This window comes from Protomyctophum parallelum (genome assembly GCF_964188405.1).
Source record: "Protomyctophum parallelum genome assembly, chromosome: 3".
Taxonomy (NCBI): domain Eukaryota; kingdom Metazoa; phylum Chordata; class Actinopteri; order Myctophiformes; family Myctophidae; genus Protomyctophum; species Protomyctophum parallelum.
Window position 1 is genome coordinate 13,693,146 of NC_139698.1, and position 12,077 is coordinate 13,705,222.

The following is a 12,077-nucleotide window of genomic DNA, read 5'->3' on the forward strand; positions in this document are numbered from 1 at the left end:
CCTGATGTACCATGATAAGAGCTCCCCTCACACGGGTGTGATTGTTTACTCTCCCTCTCTCAGGAAAACTAAAAGGTTGGCAAGGAGTAACCAATGCATTTCACTTTTAACCTATCCTGACCTGAGATCAGATTCATACGAGGTTTCCACTGGACACACACTGGTCTGATGAACCCATTCTGACCTGAGATCAGATTAAAAAAATGTCAGTCGTTTTCTTTAGATTTTTCAAAAATAGCAGACCTACAAGCTCGTATCGCGCCACTCGGTGTAGATCTGCTATTTTTAAATAGCTAAAGCATGACGTGATGCTGACACCAAAATGGGTGCCCGGTCAGAATGGGTTAAAGTCTACCAAGATAACCATAACAAAAGATAGCGAGCCAGTACCACCTCAATTAACCTTACAATTTACAATTTACAATTTAGGCATTTAGCAGACGCTCTTAATCCAGAGCGACTTACATTTAGGCAAGAACAAAAGCATGGGAATACATCACATAAAAGCATTTATCATGAAACATGCGTAAGATAAGAAGGTAACAGTGGAATATCTATATGATGAAACTATACATACACTATACATAATAAACTATACATATTCACTACTATGCTATACATATGTACTATGGCGTGCTATGACTATATACAATACAATTATAGTGCTGTCTACATAACATGCTATAAGTCTGTGTCAAATGCTATCTAAGCCAACAGAAATGCTATGTAAGGGGTTAGGGTAAGTGCTATGGGCCATGATGGAGTCTGAAAAGGTGGGTTTTCAGGCTACGGCGGAAGATTGGGAGTGATGCTGCAGTTCTGACTGCAATGGGAAGTGCATTCCACAGTTTTGGAGCCAGAAGGGAGAAGAGTTTGGGACGTGTGGAGCGTTGTCCCGGCGTTTTTAGTGAGGGTACTTCCAGTTTCCCTGCGTTGGCTGATCTGAGTGCGCGGGAGGGTTTGTAGGGTTCAATCATACTTGTAAGATATGGGGGAGCCATACCTTTGGTTGCTTTGAATGCCAGCATCAGAGTTTTGTATTCTGTGCGGGCAGCGACCGGGAGCCAGTGGAGGGAGCGGAGCAGGGGGGAGACATGTGAGAATTTTGGCTGGTTGAAGACCAAGCGAGCTGCTGCATTTTGGATCAGCTGGAGAGGCTTAAGTGCACATGCTGATAGGCCAGTAAGGAGGGAGTTACAATAGTCGAGTTTTGACAACCTTGGCATGGCTTTTTATTTCACCCCGGACAGATTTGCATTTGAACAGTTACAAAGAAGGGGCTGGTTTGATGCAGCACAAGTGACCTGCGTCACACTGTCGAATATTTCTATGGAATCTTACTTTTAAATCACTTTTAACTCATTTACATATCTGAATTTAATGTAGCTCTTGGTTGGTCACATAAAAATGGCCATCATTTAAAATGCTCTGTAAAAATGACACAACTGCATAGTAGCCATAATATTCATCAATGTTCAAATACAACTAAAAGTAAAATAAGCAGAAATTACTCTATAGTTTATATTAAAATGACTGCACTATCCACATAATTCAATTGACCTCTTTCCTGCGATCAGAGTACCCACAAATTGTATTCCCCAAAACTGTTAAACATGTTATAGAACATGTCACATGAATTATCAATCTTCAGCAGTAATAATTATCTTCTATGAAGACATTTAAATGAACATAACCCTGAATACTGGCGTGGTACATTCAAATAGGCAAAGTCATCGCAATTAACACATTGAATAGCTGTTTGTATGCAGAAATATGTGCCAATAATGGACTGATCTTTGCAATGATAGGCACATTAAACATTAGTATACATCTATAGCTTTGTAAATTATCTTCACAGGTAGTGTAAGCCCTCAGAGTACTACCAGAAGTATGGTCTATATTGCCCACTAGTGGACGAAATGAAAATTAACTGTTAAAATGTAAGGGATCACAAACACGTGTGTATGCATGGAAATAAATCTGACACATTGCATGCCAATCATTTTAAAGCATATTTATGTACTTACAATATTTCTTAAATATTTCAATAAAAGGTCCCACCCACCCTTTGTGAATTCGTTATCTGAACCTGAGCCCTTCAATACTCCAGTTACCCAAAAGGAGAAAAACAGTATAATAGACATTAAGACCGATTGAAGAACCCGTTTTGATATGATGAGAGCAAATAAAAACCACCGTCTCATGGTGTGTTTGGAGTCAATTTTAGATGAAAAGAGCAGTCCTGAGTACAAGCCAAGGGTGAACATGTTCAGGAGAGGAGGAATAAAAGTGAGTTAGCGTCAATGATGATGCTTGAGGAGGGGCTTCACATGGTTGCATCCGGAGCTGGGTGGGAGTTGGTCCCACAGTCAGTGGGCTGGGCCAGGCATTCAGGTAAATGGGGTTTGTGGCCCGGATTCTACTTTGCTGATGTCGGTTGTGGCAAAAGTTGTCTTGAGATCAATCCAGGCCATCTTATGACAATGTCTGAATGTTTTTAAATGAAACCTGGGAAAAGCTGTTGCAGGAGGAGAATTGCTCCCACCACCATAAGGCCACAGAAGATCAGCACCAGCCATATGGGGAAGGAACCTGCCCAGGTGGAGGAGGAGGCAACAGGAGATGAACAACAGAAATTTAGTTAGTGTTGTCATCTTAGAATAAGTACTGTGCAGATTTGTAACTTTTTTTTTGGGGGGGGGGGGGGATCTCGGCATCACTTACTTCTGTTGCGTACAGTATGCATCTGGCACCTGCTGTCCACCGCCACACTTAACATGGCTGCCTCGTTGTTCCCTTTTAAGCGTCTGCCATTCATAGTTTCAGGCAAAAAGGCCAGATCTGTCACGACGATGCCATGGGACTCCCGCACGTAGTACAACTTCTACAGTGACAAAAAGGACGCAGAGGTTCAGGGTTTGTTCACTTAACCCATTACCATTATATAATTTATAAAGAGCAAAGAATAGCAGATCAACGTGTGATGCATTGTGAGCTTGCAGATCTGCTATGGGTTAATGTGATTAACTCTCTGTGGCATTTGTCATTCGTTTGTTTTCCCAGATGTGGGTTTGCAGGGTGATGTGCATGCATGTTTCCTACCTGTAGCGAGAAAGCAATGTAGATAGCTACTGATCCTGTCACAGTTCCGAGACCAATGAACGTCCCCGAGTCACTATGGAAGAGGAGATTGACACATTTATGCATTGTCATCGTCTTATTTGTGAATGTACCATTCCACAATATTAACACAATAGGGGATAACAATACAACTCAGGATGCAGTACCTTTCAACGTCCTGTATTCAGTTTTTTCTAAAGATTTGTTTTTGGCTTTTCTGCCTTTATTGATAGTATCAAGTGAAGATAGAGAGGAAAGAGGGAGAGAATTAAGGGGAGAGACATGCAGCAAAGCTCGTCATGAACGGGACTCGAACACGCAATGCCAAATGTGGCATGTGCCTGGACCACTTGGCCCATTAAAAGTAACCAGGTAAGCATAATTTAGCTGATAAATATATTTACATATACAAAAAGATATATAAGCTTATAGCACGCCATGAAGATCTGCTATTTTTGAATAACTTTTAATCCTTTTTTAAAGTGAACATTTTTAATCTTTGCTTTTGGGGGTCCCTGGAACTAGAGCCCTGCGCGGGACTGTTTTCTTAATCCCATTCCCGCCCGTTGGATTTCTGACCGCTCCCGCGATGATTTCATTCTTTGACCGCCCGCAGTGACCGCCTGTCCGCCGCTCCCGCCCGCTACAAAAGATTAAGTCCCATTTAGTCCTGCACCATCCCGCAGTTGTATTGTTTAGTCCCGCTAAACCAGCAATATTTCCATTGAGATGGAAAACAACTTCGTATGGTAAAACGCACAGAATCACTTTGATTACTAATGATTGACAGGTGCGGCCGCGCTCGTGCCTGCGGGGTGTGCTCATGCACGCGATTTGGTTTGGGACCATGCCTGAAGATGTCTCTAGGGCTTTATTACAGAGAGTTAGATTCCACGGACTGTGCGTTGTCAGCAGTAAGGGAAATTACATTCTTCTCAGACATATTCATATCTTGCTAAAAATGTATGTAAGCTCTTTATCTGGTTAATTGCGGGATGATGCGGGCAATAATAACTTAATTTTGGGGTTCCTTGACATGCAACATAAATTGTTCAGAAAACCACTAGAATTGGCCACAGATCTTAATGGAATAAATGTCTTTTTTTTTACTGTGTTTCACTTCAATATCTCAGAATGCAAGCATGCCCAAAGTCCGTACAAAACCTTATCAGACGACATCACACTGATAAGCACCAGCATGCGCGCACAGGCCGGCACCACATGAACCCCCACCTCTCATAAGATTCAATGGAAGTTTTCTAACTGCACTCACGTGTAAAAAAAAATGCACCATCAACCTTTCAGATGCTGTTTTTCTCCCAGTGTGGAGGAAGAATGATTAGGATTTGTATTGTGATCTCTCACCCTTGAAATATAATCCTTGCTTTCTGTTGTGTGTAACAATAATAGCAATTCAAAGCAGTTGTCTTCAAAAGCAAACACGACTACAGTCGCCGTCATAAAAACGGGAGGAACGCTCATTATCATGGCAGCAGAGGCAGAGTCCGTTTGTGCACCCACAGCTGCAGCCCATCAAGTATAATTTATGCTCCGTCCCACGAAGGTGTCACGCACGCAGACCACGCTCGAGAACAGCAGACCTCTAAGCTCACAACAGTTGCATCCGCGACGTGATATGAGCTTGTACAGTATATCAGCTGTTCTCTGCGCCCAACTGTTGCCCAATGAAGTATAAATGTCTCCCTAGGGTACGCCTCACCAGCCAACACAAGAGGAGGTTGAATGAACTGAAACCTGTGTTCCCCAAAACTACAGGTTGGGAGATCTGTCGAGAATTGATTACATGAAACAGTCACCCGTGCGACCAGTTGTTTGTAAACAAATAATTGGTCTGTAGTGTAGGTTCAACATTTCAGCTCTTCTTACCCGACAGCTAGAGTGGAGATAACCTCACTGCCACACTGTGCCGTCAGCATGGGCAGAAAGCTCTTCCCGTCCCACTTGGAGATGTAGCAAGGAGGTGGTTTTCTCTCTCGTTTGTGGGGGATCTGGACGGTATAAAGCCTCAGGGCATCTTTTTGGTCTTCTACCTTACCGAACCTGAATCAAACATAAATTAAATGCATTACATACTTTTATAACAAGACAAAAAAAAACTATCCAAAAACTATGCCATATGCGTGTCTGACCAGATTCATAGCATTTAATCAATGAAGAGGTTTTTGTGTGGTCACAGTGAACTATTACACATTTTCCAAATACTAGACAAAAACAAACTATCCGCCAACCAGTTGCCATATGCATGTCTGACCAGATTCATAGCATATAATCAATGAAGAGGTTTTTGTGAGGTCACAGTGAACTATTACACATTTTCCAAATACTGTCTACAGTACAGTATATAGTCTGGAACTACACCTCCCAAAATCCAAGGCAGGACGCCTTTTTATTTCCATTTCTATTATGCTTCAATAATTTTGGCTTCACATCCGCTTTATCGCTTGTTCATTTAGCTTCCGTTCCTTCAAGTTCAGACTGTATGACGGATGCCTTTGAAAATGGTGGGAGGCAACAGTCTGAATCGCGATACTACAGTGACCTTAACCTTTGAGTCCAAGTGGATGTTTGTGCCAAATCTCATGAAATTCCCTCAAGGCGTTTCTGAGATATCACATTCATGAGGTGGGACATACATGAGGCCACAGTGTCCATGATCATCTACTGTATTTATAATAAATTAATCTTAACAGTCAACATGGACATTTGTACTAAACTATCACGTTCACAAGGTTCAAGGTTGGGACAGACGGACAACCTGAAAACCGGAGGAACCGGATCCAACATTGAGGAACCGTTACCGGAACCGGTTTCATCGGACTTGCTATGCAATTACAATACCAGTGGTTCTCAAACTTTTTACTCTCAATGCCCATCATAACACTGAGAGGGTGCACATTTGGAACCCCCAACTTAAAGGGAACTGTTAACGAATCCTTTAGACAAGAGAAGGAACCGGAATCATTCAATCCCAAAGGATCCCAACCGTAGGCATAATGACAACTTTACCTGCAAGCCATGTAGCGATAGGCCTTGTCAGCAATCTGGGGCATGTTCTCATGCCAACGAAGACTCATGGCCAGTTGGTCACCACTCCATGTACTGCAGCTAAAGTCCCGACCAACAGTCACAAGATGCTATGTAGGAGCAGAGCACAAATCATTCCCGTTCAGTAATGAGCCAATGAAGCAGTTAGAATAGAATATCTAAGACTAAGATGATCACCTGGTTCCCTGGACCGATATCCAAGTCCTCAACTTCCCCTTCATGAGCTTTGAAGTCAAACTTCTTCTTCAGAGATGGGAACTGGAGAAGTAAGGCCATAAAAATTAAGATCATCATGTAATAGCTGTGTCATAGCTGGTCTATTTCTTTAGTATTACAATTTAGCATTAGTATTTAGTATTTTTTTATATTTAACTAAACATAAAACATCATATAAAAACATAAAGGTGTATTCTTTTAAAGTTAGGTTAATAATTTACCTCCCAAACTCGGACGTGACCATCTGTGCCACCGGTCAGAAGAAGGCTCAAGTCAGCGCTGAACCGGACAACCTTCTGCAGTGGGTCCAGAGGATTGATGTCTGACGTCACTTCACCAAAGTCCTCCACAGAGATCTGGGCGGTGTCGTCCTTCATTTCGGACGGGTCGCCGGCGGCTCCGTCTTGTCCTCCCTTGCCCCCTTTCCCAGCTCGCCGCCTGGCATTACCTTGCTGCTCACTGTTACCAGCTGTGGGAACAACACAGGTAGTTATGACTTATGAGGGAGTTGTATAAGAGGGTTTTTTTGTCAGGTGAGACCTGACATACAACAGGCCCATTTTTATTAGCGACCTAGTCATGATTGGCTGCCTCCTAAGCCCTGCTCCGCACCGCGGAAGTCAATATTAGCGCACCACAGCCACTCGACCATGATGCACTCGACCTATGCTCTAAGACCGCAGCTTGAAGCGACAACAGAACGTCGGAAAACAAACGCAAACAACAGCTGTGAGGTTGTGACACAGAAACATACACTTACATAAATAATAATAATATGGGGGGGGCACAAACAATTTTTTTTAAGTAAGAACATTGCTGCAATGGTTTCAAGGCTCTTCCCTCCATAGTCCTTACCGTCTTTCGCGGCACCTTTGCGGCTCTGTTTTTGCTGACATTGCTTAAAGCGCATTAGGCTGCAGCTGCCGTCCTGCCCTGCGGCGATGACACCGTCGCCGATAGCCAAGTTCATAGTGGCGCGTGTCTGCGTGTCGTGAGCGTGGAGCAGGGTCGCACTGTACTGGTGCTCTGCAACCAACTGTAAACTTAAGAAGTGCTGGAACATACAGAAACATAGAGGAATTAAGACTGTGTGGAGCCCACCTTACAACCTTCTCCTGGTCAGATAGCAAAAAAACATTTAATCTAAATGTGTGAGTGTATTGGCGCTTAGTGCTTACCACCGCATTCTTAATGCCCGTTTTGGAAGCTCCGCCTCCTCCTGCCGTGATTACCATCCCCGTCTTAGGGTCCACCTTGATGGTATACAGGGGGAACGGGGCTCTGTAGAGATCTGGCACCTTCCGTCTCCCCATTGTTGTTTGGGTTGTTGTCACGCAGGCCTCTTCATAAAACGTCAATCCCACACCTGTGGAGAGCAGTGCATTTAGTTGGAACCAGCACAAAGTGTAAGGAGTTACACTGGGGGCTTAAGTTGCGACAGGACATTGAGGACAATAAGAGCAACTAGCCAGTAAGTAGCCTTGGGAACAAAGCGTTACTGAGGATATGGGTCAGGAATCAAGAGCCTAATCTCTCTTTTATGTAGCATGAGATGAGGCGGCTTGATATACCTGTACAAGTACATCCCCCAGCCATGATGTGATGTACTGTACATACAGTACAAGTAATACTGCTGGACATGGCGCTATAGTATGTCACAGAGACTTACCCTATCCATTCCTTGATGCTGAGTGCCAAGCAGGGAGGCATGGGGTCCCATGTTAGGACGTCCTAACCACAAGGCCACTGAGCCAGTAACCAGTGCCACTACACTTTTTATTATTTTCACATTTCATCATTATGTAGCTTAGATATTTTCAATGTTCACCCCCTCCCCCACTTCCTTTCCCCTACCCCCTACCCAAGCACAGCGACCGACCACACAAAATCACTATAGTATAATCAACATTATAGAAGAAGTCAAGAATACATGAAGGTCTTTAGTTGTATACACCTTAAACTGGGTCATTCCTAACGTTCTACTAACTAAATCATAACATAATCACTCCACAGCTTCCAAAGGATGGCAGTTTAAGGCAAGCAGGACAGTGAGTTCTTCCTTCTTCTAAAGGCAATTGACCCATGTCCCCCCCGGTGATGTGGTGGCCTTATGTCACTATGAAGCCAGCTGGCTTGTAGCTTGCAGCGATGACGACCCTACTAGTACTCTGACAGCCACAACCATGAACACAGTCACCAATTTCGTTCAGAAATGTTAACATATACTCGTGACATAAACATGACCAAAGGTGAACGTACATTAAAAAAACAAAAACAACAACATTAAACATAACTTAAGACAAGATAGCCTACAGTGAAGGCTTCAATCCTGGCTTAACTTGACACAGCAACATTAGCTAATATGCCTGGTGTATAGTATACTTAGCAGCGCGCCGGTGTCGCGCACTGAAAATAGCCCGATCTACAAGCTCACAAGGCGTCGCAGCGCGACGCCTTGTGAGCTTGTAGATCGGGTGCGCGACACCACCACGAAACCAAGTATAAATCCCCCTAGTCTACTTACTGTACAACCGGTTTAACTGTTGTCGGATGCATTATAAACTATAATAACGTCAGTGGAGTGGATGCCTCTATACCTGTGCACTGGTGCCGCCGGGGTTTCTCTTCAGATGGTATTTGATCAGCTGTGTAATAACGCAGATAGTCTCATTGTGAGCTGTCAACAGCAGGATTTGGGCGACAACAGGAACGGTGGAAGCTGCTAAAGAGCTAGCCTAGCACTGCAGCTGTGTTGCTAAAATCCCAAACTAAAGCCACTGCCCACTTCCCTAACCTAACTACACGTCAGCAGCGTGCTCTACGTAATGACGTCAGAAGGACCCCCCCCCCTCCCCCCGCATTGCGACGTGTTTCTGTTTAGTTTATAAAACCCACCGGATTAGATGATCTGATTATAAAAAGGACAATCAAAATCACGCCCAGAACTCATACTAATCAGATTAGATCTCAATCTCAAATAATTTCAATTCAAAGGAGCAAATCAAGGCTATAGTTTCAAAGCAAATTAATTTACCTTTACCTTTACCTTCACTTTTCTTCCCACTAGACATTAAAAACAAAGCTTCAGACCTCTCAAGACAAAATCATGTTTATGAACTTACCTAATTAAGTCCTACTCATGTGTGATAGCCAGCCACTCAGGGTAGGTAAAGGACAGAGCAGCCTACAGCCCTACACTACAGCAACTTAGAAAGACTACACAGAGACTGACTGAGACACGTAGCCTACCCATCAATCATGTACCTGTCAAACGTGTCAAACTACTTCAGTACATGACACACATGAGGCACAACAGGGATCAGAGCAGAGCAGAGCTCCACAGTGCTATGCTACCAACATGTCTGCAATCATGGTCCTAGAAAAGTCTTCTAAGCTAACATCAGCTATTAATTATTTTCGCTGAACGTTTTCTTATGAGACTGTAGGCCAGAATAGAAAGGCTGTGGTTCATGTGGTTAATAAAATAGACTGTACTTTGCTACTTTCGTTTAAATGTACCCATTCTACAAACTGTTAATACAATTTCCAATCAATCAATCAATCAATCAATGTTATATTTCAATGTCGTTTTTAATAGATGTAGGATGCTGGCTGGGACGTGAGGGGTGATGCCCTAGTAGTGCCCTCCATTGGCTATCTGGCCACTAATTGTGGAACAGCACTAGTCTACAGGTAAGGGAGTGGAATATGAAAATGCTGTACTGAACTGGTGCATTACTTTATCTGAGCTTAATCTATTAACCCTCTCCAACACGCATGCACACACACACACACACACATATACATACACATACACACACACACACACACTCTGTCACTCTTGCGCGCACGCATGCACGCATGCACGCACGCACGCACGCATCATCATCATCATATATTCATTGTTTGTTTATGGACTTATGTTTAACTGGATATATCCATCCATAGCCTACATTGAAAATTCAATAATTCAACACATGCAGGCATTTTTGGGGGTATTTTATAGATCAGGTTCGCCTGGCCATGTTTAGGGTTAACTAATTCCAATTCAATAGCATGTGTGAGGATTAATAATGATTCATTGTTTGATAAAACCAAGTGTCGTCACTCTTTGTGAAGGATGCCATAGCTTACAATATGTTCCTTTGTTTCTGTGTGTGTGTGTGTGTGTGTGTGTGTGTGTGTGTGTGTGTGTGTGTGTGTGTGTGTGTGTGTGTGTGTGCGTGTGCGTGTGCGTGTGCGTGTGCGTGTGTGCGTGTGCGTGTGTGTGTGTGTGTGTGCGTGTGTGTGTGTGTGTGGGCGTGTGTGTGTGTGGGCGTGTGTGTGTGCGTGTGCCCATGAATGGAGAGTGCATAGGAAAACAGATGTCAAACTTGGGAACAAAATAATATTTATCCCATATGTATGAATGATGGGCTGTGCGCCAGTGGCATCAATTCAGCAAAAGTGAAGGTGTGGCAAGGTCAACATAAATGCCCAGGAAACATTTACGACATACTGTAGGCTATTGATAGAAACTGCATCATCATTTAAACATCTTAGCTCTAACTCTCTAAGAGAGGATTACAAACGCTCAGTGGTGGCCCTCTTTTTAGGTACAAATAAAATATAAAAAATAACAATAACAACAAACAATGGCATTGCAGTTCTCGCCTGATGAAGACTGTAACCGGTCGAAACATGTTCCTCTCCACCACCTTTTTTTGAGCGCTCGGAACTGCACTGAAATTACTTACTTCAATATCTCAATTATATATTTGACTAATTTTAACTTAAAAAACACTATGGTTATGGCTTGAGATGACTCGGGTAAGCTTTCAAATGCAGTCTCATTAAGATAAGGTTTGCAGGTTCGTTCCACAATGTGTAAATCAATATTTGATATTCAGTCTGATATGCGCCATTCATCAGCGCTAGGGACAGCGTAAGGGTCAGAGAGCAGATCAGAGAGAGAGAAATTAAATATGGTTATTTTATTCACTGTGAGGATTTTAAAGCAATTGTTTTCCCCTTTTTAATCCATCATAGTGGTGAGGCCTGTTCCAGTTTTGATGCTTGTTTCAGTTGCAATGATTGGGAATATCCCACATGTGTAGTCGCACAGGGGAACGTATTAGGGCCTATAATCTTCCTAGCACTGATTAACAGCGCCCTCCAGGATGGAACTTAATTACTTACTTACTTACTTAGTCCTCTTTGTCCCCTAGGGCCTATGGGACATAAGGCTTCAATGAGCTCTCTCCATTTCATCCGATCCCTGGCAGCATGGCGCGCCTCTCCCCAGGACAGGTTCATCTGTACCAGCTCCTGCGTCACAGTTCTGCGACAGGTGGTTTTGGGCCACCCAGGTTTTCTCTTTCCTGGTGGTGTCCATCTTAAGGCCACCTTTGTGATGTGGGCCTGCGTCATTCTCAGCACATGTCCTAGCCATCTCAGGCGTCGTCGTGTAATCTCCTTGGTAATGCTCTGGGTCCCTGTTTGTTTATATACAGTTAATTATTAGAGATTTTATTTGGCCAAAAGATCTGGCATAATCGCCAGAGGCATCGGTTGTGGAACACTTCGGTTCCAGGATGGAACACACGACTGGAAATATGTGGATGATATGACTATAGCCCAGTCATGGAAGCCCACGGTACCCTGCACCCTCCAACAGATCCTGAATGGTCTGACAT

At 43.4% G+C, this 12,077-nt stretch overlaps 1 protein-coding gene across 1 annotated transcript; it reads right to left on the reverse strand.

The window, feature by feature from the left end:
• Nucleotides 1–328: 328 nt before the first annotated feature.
• preb (prolactin regulatory element binding) lies at nucleotides 329–9,156 on the reverse strand. Its single transcript, XM_083761524.1, has 11 exons — nucleotides 9,000–9,156; nucleotides 7,581–7,768; nucleotides 7,258–7,456; nucleotides 6,624–6,871; nucleotides 6,364–6,444; nucleotides 6,148–6,275; nucleotides 5,008–5,181; nucleotides 3,103–3,175; nucleotides 2,725–2,884; nucleotides 1,219–2,592; nucleotides 329–403 (listed from the first exon to the last, which is right to left on the reverse strand). Exons 2-10 carry the CDS (start codon nucleotides 7,713–7,715, stop codon nucleotides 2,498–2,500), a joined length of 1,293 nt encoding a protein of 430 aa, XP_083617650.1. The 5' UTR covers nucleotides 7,716–7,768; nucleotides 9,000–9,156; the 3' UTR covers nucleotides 329–403; nucleotides 1,219–2,497.
• Between the last annotated feature and the right edge of the window lie 2,921 nt (nucleotides 9,157–12,077).

What these genes read in the sequence shown, in the direction of transcription:
- preb (XM_083761524.1), bottom strand. Translation starts at nt 7,715, where the DNA reads ATGGGGAGACGGAAGGTGCCAGATCTCTACAGAGCCCCGTTCCCCCTG. An exon ending in ATCTCCACTCTAGCTGTCGG is followed by an intron (nt 3,176 to 5,007) that starts GTAAGAAGAGCT and finishes CCTCTTCCATAG; the next exon opens with TGACTCGGGGACGTTCATTG. An exon ending in GCATACTGTACGCAACAGAA is followed by an intron (nt 2,593 to 2,724) that starts GTAAGTGATGCC and finishes CCACCTGGGCAG; the next exon opens with GTTCCTTCCCCATATGGCTG.